Source organism: Hyla sarda, chromosome 8, assembly GCF_029499605.1.
Source record: "Hyla sarda isolate aHylSar1 chromosome 8, aHylSar1.hap1, whole genome shotgun sequence".
Classification (NCBI taxonomy): Eukaryota; Metazoa; Chordata; class Amphibia; order Anura; family Hylidae; genus Hyla; species Hyla sarda.
In genome coordinates, this window is record NC_079196.1 from 37,988,168 (window position 1) to 38,006,938 (window position 18,771).

The 18,771-nt window shown below is 41.0% G+C and overlaps 1 protein-coding gene across 1 annotated transcript in view; it reads left to right on the forward strand.

Annotated features, from left to right (window-relative positions):
- Positions 1–14,626: 14,626 nt before the first annotated feature.
- GALNT5 (polypeptide N-acetylgalactosaminyltransferase 5) overlaps positions 14,627–18,771 on the forward strand; it is a 51,456-nt gene continuing 47,311 nt past the window's right edge. The window contains exon 1 of the mRNA XM_056535801.1: positions 14,627–17,000. Within this exon, the coding sequence (XP_056391776.1) occupies positions 14,884–17,000 (2,117 nt within the window). The 5' untranslated portion in view covers positions 14,627–14,883. The remainder of the gene's footprint in view (positions 17,001–18,771) is intronic.

Consider the following 18,771-nt stretch of genomic DNA (forward strand, 5'->3'; position numbering starts at 1 on the left):
AAAAAAAAAAAAAACATATACAAGTTATATAATGGACAGAAATAGTGCTGCTCCTCATGAAATGACAGCTATGGTTTAAAGGAATAGAAAAGATAGAGCTAATTTCTTTCAAAAACAACTCCCCGTGTGTCCCCAGGTTGTGTGTGGTACTACAACTTAGCTCTATTCACTTCAATGGAACTGAGCTGCAGAACCACACCCAGCCTGGAGACAGACGGGGAGTGGGTTTTGAAATAAATTTGTTCTGTTTTTCTATTTCTGTATAGCACCTTTAAGTAAAAATACCATACCTACATAACATGTCTTTCTGTCTCACCTAAAGGATTGCAATCCTATTCCTTATCACAACCAAAGCCCTTTCCCTTCTGGCTGCTGGTGCTGACTATGATTTCTTTTTTTTTTTTGTATTATTATTTATTTATACATTTTTTTATTTATTTTTTTGTGAACTGAAGAAGAATGGTTTTCCTACAAAAAAAAGTCAAAAAATGTATAATACTGAAATACACAACATAGATAGGGCACCACAGTACACTATATAGTTTATAGAACTATAGAATGAAACTTTTTGTTATACCAGCATTGGCCACCAGGGGGTGCAAAGATTTTTATTAGATCAGAAGTTGACTATGTCACTATGTGCAATGCTTTGTGCCAGTGTGATTGAACCACCCAAACTTACATTGTTTTTTATAGCTAGGTAACATTAAATATTTTTTATGGGAATGTCCCAAATGATATTAATGATAACAATAATAATTTCTACAGTGTCATTGTGTATGTATATATATATATATATATATATATATATAACATTTTTCATCTGACTTTTGATTATAAGCTGTGCTGTGTGTGCCTGATTTCTGGCCATTATATAGGTGTTTCCCTACCAGGGTGCCGCTAGCTGTTGCAAAACTACAACACCCAGCATGCCTGGATAGCCAAATGCTGGGAGTTGTAGCTTTGCAACAGCTAGTGGCACCCTGGTAGGGAAACACTGATATAACGTGTTCATGGTATTTTTCCATTGTTGATGCCCCTGCAGGCCCTGCATCTCTGTGTCAGCTTGTATACAGATTGTATACAGGCTGTGATAGCTCCCACACACTACATATCCCCCCCCCCCCCCTAAAAAAAAAAAAACAAGAAGAAAATAAAAATAGGGAATCCTATTTCCCTACCTCTCTGTAACAAGTCCTCAGATGTTGCATATAGAGCAGTCTTACCTGTGAATTCAGCACTTTCTGTGAGACAGTAAGGCTGGGTCCACACTATGTTTTGTCCCATACGGGAGCGCATACGGCAGGGGGGAGCTAAAAGCTCGCGCTCCCGTATGTGACCGTATGCGCTCCCGTATGTCATTCATTTCAATGAGCCGACCGGAGTGAAACGTTCGGTCCGGTCGGCTCATTTTTGCGCCGTATGCGCTTTTACAACCGTACCTAAAACCGTGGTTGACCACAGTTTTAGGTCCGGTTGTAAAAGCGCATACGGCGCAAAAATGAGCCGACCGGACCGAACGTTTCACTCCGGCCGGCTCATTGAAATGAATGACATACGGGAGCGCATACGGTCACATACGGGAGCGCGAGCTTTTAGCTCCCCCCTACCGTATGCGCTCCCGTATGGGACAAAACGTAGTGTGGACTCAGCCTAAGGCTTTATGTGCTGGGTTTATACAGGAATGAATTACACCTGTTACTCTGACCATGTTTGTATTATGTTCACTATGTCTGTTTGAGCACATGTATCCTAAATTTTAACCATTTTTATCTGTCCTGTTTGATATATAGATTTTAGCTTGCCTTGTTTTAGTACCTTTGTCAGGTTTTAGTATTCTTATATTGTTTGTTCTTCTTTGTGTTTCCTGAGTCCGTATTCACACTGTGTGTTTTGTCAGTCTTGTTTTGACCTTGTTTGATCCCGGATCTCCTAGGATAGAATCCTGTCCTGAGCCTTGTGCTAATCCGTCTATCTAGGAGGGAGTTAGTCTTGTGTCTGTACCCATGTTTGCTTGTATTTAGGATTTTTGTTTCCTCCTAGGCCGGTATCCTGCTAATTCTGTGGAGTGTGCCCCCTGGCTAGGAGCCTATTTGGCTTTAGTATTGATGTCCCTCCATGATTGGAGTGGGGTGTCTAGTGTGTCTCTTGTTCAGAGTGTGTGAACAGTGCTTTTGATTTCCTGGCCCGTTTTGTGTTCTGACATTCAGTTAACCTGTTCATCCCCTGCATCTACTTGTTTTGTCTGCTGTATACTTATCCTAATATCTAGTCTTGTTCATATTATCATTTCTGCCGTTAATCTTGATCCTGGTTCTTGAATTGTTTGTTAGTATGCAATATCCTGCCTGGTACATATGTTTGTAGCTTTGTAGTATTCTAGTTATGTTCCTGGCTTGTTTCCTGACATGTACAGTTTGGTCTGTTTTGTTTGTATTGACACTCATGCACTTTAGCGTAGGAAGGGACCGTCTCCCAGTCATTCACCGCCAGGGTGTCTAGGCAAGTAGGCTGGGAGAGTGGTCTTAGGGACAGTTTTAAGGCTCACTACTCCCTGTTTCCTGCCCGAAATCATGACAGGTGAGTGACCAGTGAATACCACTGTCATCCAATCCTCCACACTCTTTTCTTTAGACCCTTTTAACCTTGTCTTCATCTTCAGGTGTTAGTGATGATTTTCCCATTTTAGCCAGCCGATTTTTTACAATTATTTCACAAACATTGATTCCTGTTTATGTCTATTTGTTTTTCATATGTTTTGCTACACATCTTTTTTGCTTTTTATCCTTATGTAATGAAGTTTTCCTTGGTCTACCCATATGTTTTCCTTTTAAAATGTTCTCATTTTGTTTATACTCTTACCAAACATCATACACAGATTTCCGGGAACAACCAATATTTTTTACCACATTGTAGGTTAGATTTTTATCTTGAAGAAGTTTTATAATCCTTTTTATTTATTTAATTAAAAAATTTCTTATTAGTCCCAGGTTTTCCTTCAGTTAGCCAAGTCCATGACGTGTAAGGTCTGCAGAATCACATTTGACTTCTTCCAGAATTTGTTTTTGAAGTGTGAATTATAAGGTATAATTTTTTCCTCTACTGTCATGAAAGGGGGCAGGAAATAGGGAGCAGTAAGTACCTAACTGTCCCTACAACTGCTGTCCCTTCCTATTGCCCATCCATCCTATACGACGGATCAACAACCACGAGGACGGACCCTATACTAGACTAAAGCACATGGGCATGAGAGTCAAACGAAACAAACCAAACTGTACATGTCGGGAAACAAGTCAAGAACATAACAGGAATACTGCAAAGCTACAAACAAGAACCAGGATCAAGATTAACAGCAGATATGATAATATTAACAAGACTAGATATGAGGATAAGTATACAGCAGACAAAACCAGGAGATGCAGAAGATGAACAGATTAATTAAATGTCATAACATTAAATGGGTCGGGAAATCATGGGCACACTGGACTCTGAAAAAGGAACACACTGGACGCTCCATTTCAGACATGGAGGGACATCAATACTATAGCCAAACAGGCTCCTAGCTAGCCGGCAGTCTCCACAGTGTGAACAGGATACTAACCTAGGAGGGAAAAAAATCCCAAATACAAGCAAACACAGGTACAGACACAAGGCTAACTCACTCCTAGATAGACGGATTGGCACAAGGGTCAGAACAGGATTCTATCCTAGGAAATCCAGGATCAAACAAGGGTCAAAACAGGACCGACAAATGAACAGTGTGAATACGGACTCAGGAAACACAAAGCATATGCAGAACAAACAATATAAGAATACTAAAACCTGACAAAGGTACTCAAACAAAGCAGGCTAAAATCTAGATATCAGACAGGACAGATAACCATCTGATAATCACAGACATAGTGAACATAATGCAAACATGGCAGGTGTAATTACCAGCCCAGAGCAGCACCCGAAGAGGCCTTATATACACTCCCAGTGCTAAAGGGCTGCAAGGTTGACTCTTCCCAAATCAGGGAGAATAAACACAAAATCTGTTCAGACATAAACATAATGTCTGAACAGGACCCAAAGCAGAAAAATGCTAAATACAGATAAACTGACATTACATCTACTTAATCGGGCAAAACATATGCCAATATGTCTAATAATTTACCTTTCTACCTTTCCTACCTTTCAGGTAAGGAAAACTTCATGAAATAACAATTTTCAACTACTAACCAAATATTGTAACAAATACACAAATCATGCATATGGCACAACACAAAGTAAAAAACCGCAACATCCATGTTCCGATTCCACAATGTTTTCTAGGAGTTGAATCCACAACATCTACAGGAGAAAATTTCAGGTTGGTTTTGTTAATGCAATGTTTTGGGTCATAGAAGAACACCTCTGTTTATTGCCATTATTGAGATGTACGGGGGCCACTGTGCCAGGTAATGAATTGTATCTTCTGCGGCTGGCAATGTATTAGGACTTCTGTAGTAGGCACTTCAGGAGGTATCTATGACCAGCACTTTCAGTTTCTTAAGAAAAATGTGATTTACTGTATAATGAAAAGTACAGTTTTCCGATATATTTCTGTAGCAATTTCTCATGGTTTTCAGGATCTCTGCTTGATATCATTCAATAGGAACATTATGTACTCCTAGGGGATGAAATCTGAAATCTGGTCAAGTGATAGACACAAAGCAGCACAACCCAGCACAAAACTTGTTCTTCTATTGTAGAAAAAATACCATTTATTTTCTAAAACTGGGATACTGTTTTTCTTATTACATGGCCAGGCTGCCTGCTTAAACAAAGAAGAGAGAAAAAAAACGGTACTTACCTCCCAAATTCCCCTGCTGCCTCCAGTTTTCCTGCTCTCTGTTTTCCCCTGTGCTCCACTTCTTTGTGCAAGGGCCCTAGTCATTAACGGCTGAGGCAGGACACCGCTGCCCCCCTTCCCCCCCCCCCCCCCCCGATCATGAGAACAAGGCTCTTGAGGCTCCTGTCTGAATAGAACAGCTAAGTATGGTCATTGTTAATCCATTCACTCTATATGGTAGCGCTATACTCTTATCTTCTGCAGTCCCTAATCAGTTGAAAAGAAATCACTGTTTTTGCAATTATGCTCAAAGAGTCTTGTGTACCCCAAAATGGTACCAACAGAAACTATAGCTCCACCCACAAAAAAGACATTACACAGGTTCGCTGATGGAAAAATAATAAAGTTATAAGTCTCAGAATACAGTAATGCAATGAGATTTGAAGGAAGAACAAAAAAAAGAAAAAACATAAAAAAACAATATACAATTGGAGTCACCATAAATTAAATGAATTTAAATAGCACCATTGGAACATACAACTCTAATAAGGATTATTTCTTTTATCTTGTTGCACCCTAAGACCTCAGGAGAAAGGGAGCCTCCTGTATTGCTGTGTCTCTTTTCTTGACCCTTTCACTCCAACTGCAAACAATGAAGCCCATTCTAGTGCATCCATGTCTATGCGCCTTCCATTGGCCATCAGGCCTACATCATTCCCTCTTCAGATTTTGAAACACATGGGACTGAATTTTCAAAGCTTTCCTGGGTTATCTGCAGACTTGTTTATGAGTTGGAGATGGGAAGAGGAGATCAGGTGATTTCATATCTTCAGCAGCTCCTTTCTAACAATGTTAGAGACTTTCCAGTTGGCACACGCCAAAACTCTTTCCTGAATGGCATATGACTAACTCTTCTCTTATGTAGGGGAAGCTGAGAGGAGAAACAGTTTTTATCCCCAACCACCCTAGAGGCTCGCTTCCTATATCTCAAACACTATTGCTAATTCACAATATTCTCCTTGTAGTGGTTACCCCAGACAACATTCAGTTAACTTGTGCTTGGAAAAGGGAAAAGTCCGACTTCCTCCCCAAGTCTGATTTTGGAATACAAAATGTCTCGTAAGATGCACTTGAAGAAGCCTGTACAAACTACTAACCAGTTGGTTTGGGTGTCTGATGCTCTTACACAATATCTACCCTTCAGTTACAGAGCAATGTTGGCACTATTTCTCCTAGAATGAGATTTATACTGTACATGTAAGAGGACTGTCCAGAGCTGCAGCCAATCTGGGAGGCAGAAAGTTATAATGTCTTTCTAAAGATGTCCAAACCCACTACCTAAACTTTTTTTTTTTTTAATCAACTGGTGCCAGAAAGTTTAGATTTGTAAATTACTTCTATTAAAAAATCTTAATCCTTCCAATACATTTTATGGGCTGTATACTACAGAGGAAATGCTTTTCTTTTTGGATTTCTCTGATGTCATGACCACAGTGCTCTCTGCTGACCTCTGTGGCCATTTTAGGAACTGTCCAGAGCAGCATATGTTTGCTATGGGGATTTTCTCCTGCTCTGGACAGTTCCAAAAATGGACAGCAGAGGTCAGCAGAGAGCACTGTGGTCATGACATGAGAGAAATCCAAAAAGAAAAGCATTTCTTCTGTAGTATACAGCCCCTAAAAAGTACTGGAAGGATTAAGATTTTTTAATAGAAGTAATTTACAAATCTGTTTAACTTTTTGACACCAGTTGATTTAAAAATAAAAGGTTTCCACGGGAGTAACCCTTTAACCTCTTAAAGACTTAGGGCGTACATGTAGGCCCTAAGCCTGATCCCGGTGTGAAAAACAGGGTCACGCCGTGACCCCGCATCACACCGGGTCAGTCCCGGCTGCTAACGATAGCCGGGACCCTGGGCTAACAGCATGCGGCACCAATCGTTGTGCCGCGCGCTGTTAACCCTTCAGATGCGGCGATCAAATTTGACCGCCGCGTCTGAAAACGAATGTAAACGCTTCCCGGCAGCTCAGTCGGGCTGATCGGGACATCGCGATAAAATCGCGATGTTCCGATCAGCTGGTACGCAGGCGAAGGTCTCCTTACCTGACTCTACGGCGTCCGATCGTCGATTGATTGCTCCAAGCCTGGGCTACAGGCTTGAGCAATCAAGCCCCTATCTGACTGATCCCTGCAAAGCTATGGCTTTGCAGGGATCAGCATAGGAGATCAGTGTGTGCAGTGCTATAGCTCCCTATGGGACCTATAACACTGCAAAAAAAAAGTGAAAAAAAAAAGTTAACAAAGGTCATTTAACCCCTTCCCTAATAAAAGTTTGAATCACCCCCCTTTTCCCATAAAAAAAAACTGTGTAAATAAAAATAAAAATCAACATATGTGATATCGCTATGTGCGTAAATGTTCGAACTATAAAATTATATCCTTAATTAAACTGCATGGTCAATGGCATACGCGCAAAAACATTCCAAAGTCCAAAATAGCATATTTTTGGTCACTTTTTATATAATAAAAAATGAATAAAAAGCGATCAAAAAAGTCCGATCAACACAAAAATGGTACTGATAAAAACTTCAGAACACGGCGCAAAAAATTAGCCCTCATACCAGCCCGTACGCGGAACAATAAAAAGTTACAGGGGTCAGAAGATGATAATTTTAAACGTATACATTTTCCTGCATGTAGTTTTTTTTCAGAAGTGCGACAAAATCCAACCTATATAAGTAGGGTATCATTTTAACCGAATAGACCTACAGAATAAAGATAAGGTGTAATTTTGACCAAAAAATGCACTGCGTAGAATCGGAAGCCCCCAAAAGTTTTTTCTTCAATTTTGTCGCGCAATGATTTTTTTTTTTCGTTTTGCCCTGGATTTCTTTGGTAAAATGACTAATGTAACTGCAAAGTAGAATTCGTGGCGCAAAAAATAAGCCATCATATGGATTTTTAGGTGCAAAATTGAAAGCGTTATGATTTTTAGAAGGTGATGAGGAAAAAATGAAAATGCAAAAACGGAAAAACACTAAGTCCTTAAGGGGTTAAAGAAAGCCTCTACAATATCCATGGGAATAGCATCACTTTATGAGCCTTTAGTCATAGTAGAATGATATATTTTGCCCATGGACCTACAAGGACCCAACACTAGACTTGTAGGGTTGGGGCCTTGCATACAGAACCAGTGATCACAGTACTGCAGTGCAGTTGCCCTAAGGACTAATACATGTTATTCATGGGAAAAATATGTAAAAACTGCATCTAGTAACATACTACAGTTTAGTGTTATGTTGCTGAGCAACTTTCCCAACATCTGAATATACCCGTAAGCCTCCTTTACAAATTGTTTTATTTTGTTTTTGTGAACAATGCTAGCATTTCAAATTTTCAAGGAGAACTGTGGTGAAACATTTTTCATTTCCACTGTGCCCAGGCTGCAAAAACTAAAAAAAAAACTAACTTTAACTCACCTTCCTACATTCCCACGTTGTGCCGATATCGGCATCCCAGTTCTCCGGTGCTGGTTTTCTTTCTGCTTTCTGGGCGCGGTTAGTCATACTGTGCTCAGTGTATTGCCGGCCGCAGCGAAGTCCAGCCTCGGCCAGTTTTAGGCTAAGCGCACTGTCATGTAAGGAGCCTGGGCATCAGGGAAGCTTAAAGTGATCACCTTGATTCTTTTTTTATTTTACTGATTAGAGTCAGATACTGAAAAATGTTTTGTTAATCTGTTTCTATTTTCTGATTGCACAACGCATATGGGGTTATGTACAGCAATATTGCTCCATACACAGTTGTGATGTGAAACAAAATCGTACCTTACTTGCTGTGGATTTCACACAAAAAAATCTGCAGATTTAATGCATATGTTTAGTAGCAAATCAATGCATAGTAGCAAATATGCTACTAAACTTGCACCAAATGGGCCCATGGTGTGCATAGCATCATTTACCTCTGCTTGCCACACAGCACTAATTCTGGCTAAAACACCTCAAGAAGTAAAAGCAGAAGGGTGCTTGCTCAGCTACTCCTCTCTTTTGACTATAAGATTCTCCTTTTTAGGAGCAGAACAGTATTTTAAAGATAATTGCCCTCTCAGTGTGTGGACTGGAAACAGTCTTGGGTGAAAACTTTTTGGCTAAACTATAGAAATTGTAACTGGACTTGCTTGTTGCAAGCTTTAGCTTAAACAGCATGTTATATAAGCCTAGACTTCTCTTGCAGAACCTAGATAATTTTGTTTATTTTATTTTAGTACATTATTTCGAGGGCAGCTATCTTGCCCAGGCTGTTTTTCATTCAGTTTTTTGAGTAAGGCAAAAAGGAATGAAAAATACAAATGAAAACCTACATTTCTTTTTCCTGTTGAATCCACTTCTGACATTGGCTTAATAAACCCGCCATGGCATTTTAATGAAAAAAAAAACACACTATATGTCATAGATCATGTGATTTCTAGATCGTGTGATTCAATGATTTTAGTTAAAATTATGAACTGTTATTTGAAAAAAGGGCAAAATGAACTCAACAAACATGGCAACACACATTTCCACATACATTCATTGTGCAGGGAAAAAAAGCTTTGGAGTTCAATGGGGAAAAAATTTCACAAACTGCCTTGAAGGGGTCTTCCACCAGTTTTGACAATATTAAACCACTGGTATTGCAGCATAGGTGACACTACTGTGTACTGAGCACTGCCTTTGGTATCATAATGTGCTGCGAAAAGGTTTTTATTCAATATAAAAATTAGCTGTTTAGTGCACTGGGGGTGTTACTTTATGTTCCTATAAACTCCTCCTTTCTCCTACTATAGCCACACCTAAACATGAAGGCTCAGCTGCCAACATATATGATGTAACTGTGGTGGCCACGGATGAGGTCTGCAGCCACCGCTACGTTGGGGTTAGCTACTTGGTTCTTGGGGGGGTTATGAACCCAGGGTTGGATGGTATTAACCCTTAATGTCACGTGACGCCACTGTAGTCTTGGTATCATCCGGGGTACTACAGGTCCGGGGAACTCCGTCTCCCCACAGGCTAGCAAGGAAAGAATTGACTCCACACTAGGTTGCAGTTTAACGGAGGCTTTACTAACTTGAAGATAGGTGGTACAATCTCCACAGCGCTCAACCAAAGTCTCCCAAAGGGTTAACAGACAGTCTCTAGAGGACCACACAGCTTGCAGTGCCTGGACTTGATATTGCATATATGTTTGGCTCTTACGGCCGGACTAGGAGTTTTAGGTCTGCGCTATATTAGGCTTGAGATTAAAGTCACTTACTGAAGTGTCGGTAGATTTGTGGCTTTTCACCGGAAGATATTGAATTGTCCTTTAGGAATTCTCTGATCAAGGCTGAAGTAAAGGCTGGATATTTCTCCACTCTGTACTCTGAACTGAAATGAGTTGCTGTTTCTTCACTCAGCTTCTCTCCACTCCGCTTCTCTCCACACCTCTCTCCACACCTGAACTCTGAACCCTTCTGCACTCCACCTCTGAACTCCTGTCTGAACTACACAGAAAATGCCACCCCTTATCAGGGAAGGCTAAACTAAAGCCCATTGGCCAGGCAGCTGTGGATCATAGAGTTGTCTGTATCCCCTTAAGGATTTACAATAAAGTTACATACAAGTAATAACATAATATAACACCTTACACAAAAGTTTAGTCTAGCCCTCAGTCCTCCACTCTCACATACCCTGACTAGACATGAGGTTGCTAGGTAACATACTTAAAGCTACAGACACCTAATAACGGATGGCTAAGTTATAACAGTGCAAATACACATTAGAAATGGTTGAGTCCCTGCAGGGGAGCCCCCAGGACACTGGAGGTCTCAATCCGACAGGGCCTACAATACTTTGACGCAATGTACGTGTACTGGGATACCACATAACAAAGAGGCTGATATAAAAAAAAAACATGGAAGGACCGCTGAGATGACTGATTTAGGCCATGTTCACACAGCGGGATCCAGCGAAAATAGTTTTATCTTCGATTGTTCTGCTCCGTGCACATGCCAGAATTTCAGCGGCGGAAAAATCTACTGTGGAAATTCTGATTTGAGCCTCCGCAGAAAGAATTGACGCGCCAATTCTTTCTGCCGAATCATCTTGGAAAAGGCATTACCGCTTATGGACACGGTGCATTTCCGAGTAGTCCTAGTGCCGGCATGTTCTGCCGAACGCTGCTTTCTGCGCAATGTCTGCCCAGAAATTTTCCACCGCTGTGTGAACATAGTCTTATTGTGCAAGTGCCAACCTTTACATTGGTCTCTTCATTACATCATAGCTGGGGGGAGCCTCAGTCTTCATGGTCAGGCGTTATTATAGAATATGGTAAGGATCCAGATGTGCTAAGGATAAGGTAACACCTCAGGGCACCAAACAAATATACTAATTTTGCGCATATGAAATTAAAATAAGTATTTCCAGAGAATGATGCAGCCCATTAAGATAGGTAGCATTCATCAAAGGGAATCTACCGGCAGCATACTGGTACTGCCTAATGCTAAAGTGGGTGATGTTGATTACAACCTTTTTTTCCTACATCCCGCTGTTCCAGAAGATATTGACAGGATACCTAATATGTAAATTAGTCTTTGGTGCACTGCGCATTCCCAAGCCCCTTGGTGACAATTTGTAGAACAGGAAAAAATTCTTTGCACTTGGAGCTGCTCTCTAGCATGTTACCGGACTCCCCTCTGCTGCAAGGAGACCGGTCCAGAAATTTGCCGGCTGCAGCTCGAGATCCTACGTCGGTACCCCACACGGAGAGGTTATATGCATGAACCCAAGGGTTATCTCAGGTGAGAGCAACATCATCACAAGGGAGCCTGGGGACCGTTATCACACAGAATTGCGCTAGGCGCTGTTCCTTCCTCCTTCTTTCTCTTTTTTCCTGATTCATTCTAGCCCCTTGGTGGCCCACCAGGCTGGTCCCTGATACACGTTCCATCATAAATATTCATAACATTACTCTGCTGCAAAGTGGTTGTGAAAGTGGCACATGCGCGGTGATACTCCAGGCTGGCACTGCATGTGCGTGCACACGCAGAATTTTACAACAAGTAGAGGCTACATGCAGAAGAAGAATGTTATCAATGTTCATCAGGGACCAGCTAAGGCTTACCAGTGCATCAAGGGGCTAGGAAACACCCCAAGTGCACCAAAACTAATTTACATATTATGATTTATGGGGATATCTCAGGAACATCGCCACATAGGAAAAAGAGGTAAAGACTAGAGATGAGCGAACTTACAGTAAATTCGATTCGTCACGGACTTCTCGGCTCGGCAGTTGATGTCCTGCATAAATTAGTTCAGCCTTCAGGTGCTCCGGTGGGCTGGAAAAGGTGGATACATTCCTAGGAAAGAGTCTCCTAGGACTGTATCCACCTTTTCCAGCCCACGGGAGCACCTGAAAGCTGAACTAATTTATGCAGGAAAAGTCATCAACTGCCGAGCCGAGAAGTTCGTGACGAATCGAATTTATTGTAAGTTCGGTCATCTCTAGTAAAGACCCTTGTGATCAGTGTCAGGCAATACCAGCAGGTTAGTGAGGGGGCGCTGCTGTCAGTTTCCCTTTAAACATTAAAATCCCCTATTCTGCAGTACCAGTAGTTTAATATGTATTCTGTGGTAGAATCTGTAATCAAGTGGTTGACTTCCTTGCAGCGCCACCACAGGGAAACCGAAGCATTACACTTTGAAATCAATGGGGTGTCTATGTAATGCATATAAATGTTAGCTCCTCCACAGTAAGAGACACTTTATAGACACTCTGAGCATGCTGGAAGTTGTAGTTTTGCAACAGCTGGAGGCACAACGGTTGGGAAATACTGCTCTATTAGTTAAGGATAACAAATGGGGGTCTTATTATTTTTACCCACTTGGTGCAAGGTGTCAAACACATGGCTCAACCAGTGAGCCTCAAGCAGTTGCAAAACTACAACAGTAGTTTTGCAACATCTGGGGGTCCACAATTTAAAGACCACTGACCTAGAGCATACTTCAGTTTGAAACAAATTTCACTTACAATTAAAGAATACACTGCAAAAGTGAAGAAAAATGTCAAAAGAAAAAAATTCTACAAAATATGGGGGGGGGGGGGGGGTGTTCTTAAAAATTATATGTGTTATCCCACCAGAATGCATCAATTTAGATTTAGATGCAGGTATATGAGCAAATATCTCTGTACAGTGCTGTAAAATATGCCGATGCTATATATACATATGAATGAATAAAGTAATTAAAGCATAATATTTATATAAACATAATAATAACAACCATAATATAAAAACTATAGGTGCTACTTTGGAGCTTGGAACAGCTGAGTGACAATAGGATAAAAACAATGATGTCATAATTAAATAATAATAATAATAGTTATTATTGTTATTATTATAATTATCCATGATACATGGATAATGTGGCCCCAAAAGATGCAGTAGAGTATAAGGATGATATTGCCCCTAAGCAGGTGGTAGAAAGTAAGGATGGAGGAGCTCCTAAAGACATAGTAGGGATATATGATGGCGTTGGGCCCAAGGGTGTTGTGTTCCCTAAAAATGAAGCTGAACCAAAAGATACAGTGGAGTTGAAGGATGCAGGGGTCCCTAAAGGTAGAATTTAGATGCAGGAATATGAACAAATATCTCTCTACAGTGCTGTAAAATATGCCGGTGGTATATAAATGAATAAAGTAATAATAGCATAATAATAATATAAATAAATGAATAAAGTAATATAATAATAACAATCATAATATAAAAACTATCTATAAGTGCCACTTGGGAGCTTGGAACAGCTGAGTGACAAAAGAATAAAAGAATTATAAGAAATTTAAGAATTTAATTAATAACAATATTATTATTACTGTTGTTGTTGTTGTTATTATTATTATTATTATTAATGGTGATGATGATAATAATTTATAAAGATAATAATATTATTAATACTGGTTTTATTATTATTATTAATAATAATAATAATAATAATAATAATAATAATAATGTTATTATTCTTATTTAATCATTACTTTACTCATTTATCATCAGATTCATGATTAGAGTTTTTTTTTTTTTTTTAAAGAGCTATTATTACTCAATTGTAACTTTATTCATTCATCCTATTGTCACTCAGCTGTTCCAGGCTCCTGAATGGTACTTATAGACAATAATAATAGGTGCGATAGGTGTGTGTATTCGCCGTATAACACGCACCGACTTTTTCCCCCCAGTTTTGGGGAAGAAAAGTGCGTCTTATATGGCGAAAAATACGATATTTACAAGTGCCATTACGGAGCCTGAAACAGCTGAGGAACAATAGAAACTGGTAACTAAAAAGTTGTTACAACTATTGGAGGACCTTGTATAAACTGTTGCACTTTTGCATTTGCTGGTTTTTGTTAGTTGTTTTATGGAGAAGCAACACATAACAACTTATTTGTTTATAAATTCACATGAGAAAATACAAACAGGGAAACAAAAAACCCCAATAGTGTCTGGTCTCACAGATCACGTGGTATAGTTTGCAGGTCTGTCTAGTCTAGTTCTACAGCCAGTGAAGCCAGAGATTTATGAGAGAGATCCAGGGATCAGCCTGGGAGTGAAGGGGTTAAGGCTCTTGCTGTCCTCTCCCTCCTCTGATCTCCATATGGGCTCTTCCAGCTAGGAAAGGGTTACAGGAGCCTTCCAAGGTGAGGGCTGCTGCACTGCTGGCTCCTGCACACATTTCCTCATATGTGGCGGCTTCTCAAGTTTCAACACAAGGCTGGGAGGAGAGAGAAGAGTACACGTCTGATCTGCAGCCTCCCCGGTCTGAAGTGTCTCCAATGAGCAGGATACTGGATGGGATAGAATGGAGCCATGAGAGAACAGATGTGCTGCCCTGAAGATCATCATCCCCCCCCAGACTGGTGCCCAAGTGCCAGGAAGAGAGGAGAGAAGGAAGGACCCAAGAAATGCCACGCAGGCAGGAATGAGCAGGCACCAACCCATGTGCTGGTAGAGACAGGAGACTGCTGCTGTGTGACAAGTACTACAACTCCCAGCCACTGCAAGGATGCACAGGGTAAGGAAGTACTTCAGGGGCAGCGGGCGAGCCCTGGCATTCATCTTCATCGCCTCTATCATCTGGCTGATATTTGACATAGCAGCTCTGAGGTTTTCTTTCAATGACATTAATAGCAAGTTGCAAAGAGAGGAACTTTTCCGCAGGGACAAAGTGGGCTCTGTATCCTGGAATCCCCCCGAACAAGGCAAAGTGTACAATAGGGGGGTAGAGGGAGGAGATCGCCTGGGCAAGGACACCACTAAGTTAAAAGGCATATTCTTCCCTCCTGTGGATGAACTTGCTGGACCAGTTAATGCACTTGACAAAAAGGTGATGGGAAAGCTTAGAAAAAGGACTATAAAGCCCAGGATCATTAAGAAAACCCAAGCACCATTGGGGGCCCCGCAAGACAAAAACGTCCCCTCTGTACAGGGGGCTGAGAAGGAGAAGGTGGAAGTTGTAAATGTTACAAGTACGCTGCTGTCAAAAGGGCAGTTTCCTAAAAATCCCTTGCACATAGCAGAAGACAGGCTAATGGTCAAACTGAATAATACTGCGCCTGTTGTACGGGAGGGGGATGTGCACCGTATGGGGGAACCTGTAGGAGCAGAGGATTTACACAATGGAGTTGAGTCCAAGGTCCTAGGGGTCCCAAAAGATGCTGGAGAACATAAGGATGCAGGAGCCCCTGGGGATTCAGTAAAGAGAATGGATGATGTGGCTCCAAAAGATGTAGTAAAACATAAGGATGCTGTGGCCCCTAAACATGCAGTAGAGCATAAGGATGCTGTGGCCCCCAAACATGCAGTAGAGCATAAGGATGCTGTGGCCCCCAAACATGCAGTAGAGCATAAGGATGTTGTAGCCCCAAAAGATGCAGTAGAACATAAGGATGCTGTGGCCCCTAAACATGCAGTAGAGCATAAGGATGCTGTGGCCCCCAAACATGCAGTAGAGCCTAATGATGCTATTGCCCCTAAACAGGTGGTAGAAAGTAAAGATGGAGGAGCTCCTAAAGACATAGTAGGGATATATGATGGCGTTGGGCCCAAGGGTGTTGTGGTCCCTAAGAATGAAACTGAACCAAAAGATACAGTGGAGTTGAAGGATGCAGGGGTCCCTAAAGATGCTGCTCTGCCTAAGGATCTGTCTAAAGATGCAGTCAAGCCCCAGGACTCTGTGCCCCTTAAAGAGGAACACAAGGATACAAGAGCTTTAAATAATGGAGAATCAAAGGATGAAGGAGCATCTAAAGATGGAGCTGAGCACAAGGAGGATGTGGTCCCGAAGGAGAAACCTGAAGCCAAAGATGTAGCGGCCCCTAAAGATGGAGTTGATAATAAGGATACAAAGGAATCTAAAACTGAAGTGGAGCCCAATGCTGCAAGGGCTTCTAACATTGTTGTGTTGGACAAGGATGCCTTAAAACCCAAAGACGTACAGGTACCTAAGGACGTAGCAGACAGTGGTCCACACCAGGTCAATATCAAGGCTGGAAGTCTTCAAGAGAACGCTAACAAACTAAAAGGTTCTGACCAACATTCAGAAGGAAAAGTTATATTTATCAATAAAGTAAATGAAAACAATGACCAGATGGATAAACTTCCTGTTTTCAATGTGTCCGCTGACAGTGTAAATAAAGTTAATAATTTATCCGTAAGTGACGCCAAGGAACACGGATTACCAAATGTAACAGTTAAAAAAGTGAACCCTGTGGTGTCTAACATTACTTATGGCAATGCAACTGGGAAAATGTCCAACCTGCTGCTTAATTTCAAAGAAGGCTTTTTAGGAAAACTGGAGAAGAAGGGAAAGAAAAGTTTGGTGAATGTAAATGAGAATATCACAAGTAAAGTGTCAAACACAAGCGTCAACCATCCAGCTAAAATCCATGGTGAAAGGGAAGTCATCAAGGTGAAGCCTCCTGGGAAGCACAAAGTTCTGACTATTGACTCAACTATGAGTCCAAGAAACCCCCGAGCCCCAGGCCAGTATGGGAGGCCTATGCCAGTCCCTAAAGATAAGGAGCAAGAAGCAAGTAGAAGATGGAAAGAAGGAAACTTTAATGTTTATCTAAGTGACATTATTCCTCTTGACAGAGCAATCGAGGACACCAGACCTAAAGGGTAAGAAAGTATTTTATCAGTGCGCCGGTTACTTAAATACTAGCACAATCTTACAGCATTCTTGATTGTTTAACAGTTTTATTTATGTATTTATTTATTTTTGTTTTAATTTTAATGGATTATCTTTAGGATAGATGGTGCTGGTTTGAACGTTGTAACCTCTTCTATAGGACTCGATTGTGTCCAGTACTGTGGCATTCTACATACCTGAGCAGGGGGTGAACCACAACACCAGGCACAACCACTAGCACATAACTTTACTGAGTACTACAGCAAAGGGGACATGGCACTGCTGCCCCTTTATTCTGCTGATCAGCACATTCCCCCCATCTCATACACAGACTTCGGACTCCTGCTATCCTGGCAGAAGTCCAAAATCAGGAAATTAAGTCTGGGGTGCTGGGGGGGGGGGATAGGTTGCAGCCTTAGCCATTCATAGCTCATCTCACATTGAACTGCTCTGGGCTGTGTGTAGCAGAGTGAGGGAAGTTCTCCCCTGTATGGCTTCAGATGATTTCACGCCTGCTGGGGAATGCCCCTTCCCAGTCTGTGAATCTGACTGAGACTGAGCAGAAAATACAGAACAATATCAAGGTAGAAAACTAAAAAATAATAAAAATAAAGGCAGGGGGTGGTTAATCATGATGGGGGCAGTGAACTGGGAGGATTGTAAAATTTAACAAGATCATGTGAGGTGCTCTTTAAAGAGGCACTGTCATTGTTAAAAACTTTTCATATATTGTAGGACTCATTATAATATGACATTTCACAATATACACCTGTTAAAAAAAATTTACATTTTCACCTGAAATTCAAGCTCAAAATAGCCACCACTAGGGGTCGCCTGTCTTTTAGCCAGACAGACTAGTCTAGATTTTACAGCATACTGGATACCGGCCATAAAGCATACCGGTATCCAGTATAGGAGATTTCTATTGTGTATACAAAACTACAGATAAAGGATGTGTGGACATGCTGGGAGCTGTAGTTTACAACAGCTGGAGGCAACACTGCTCTAACAGTTATTTACAAACATTGCAGCTTCAGTTGTTACTAAACTACAACTCCCAGCATGCTGAAATAGTCAAAGCTTTTTCGGACTCCTGAATGACAAAGAAGTTGATCAGACATTCAGGAGTCTGTGAAAGATGAATGACACACATAGTGACAGCTATGCTGATTAGCATCCAGCTTTACTAGGAGAAGATAAAACAGATAGAACATGTATTCATAAAAATGCTGTACTTTTATCTAAAAAATCCTTGCATTAATTTTATAAAGATCTATTCTTATATTTATACATTTTATCCTGTGATGAATTCACCATAATGTCTTCTGATTACTGCAGGCAAGCTCCAAGTGTCTTCCTCTGACACATGACACAGCATAAAACCATAGAGGAAAGGGTTACAGAGTAGAGAGTACTGATTGGCTGACTGCCCAGGCTTGCTCCTGTGAGGGAGACAGACTGACACGCCCCCTCCAGCCTGCACAATGAAAAAGTAACTCACCAGCAGATAAATGCTTATATCTCTGGATATATAGGTTCTTTTACAGCATATGCAGCTGACAGATTCCCTTTAAAGCGTACCTGTCATAGTGCAAAAAAAAAAAAAAAAAAAAATGATATGTTACTCAGGACCCAATTTTGATCACAGCCTCCAGCTGTTTTAAAACTTCAGCTCCCAGCATGTCCACACATCCTTTATCTATAGTTTTGCATACACAATAGAAATCTCCTATACTGGATACCGGTATGCTTTACGGCCGG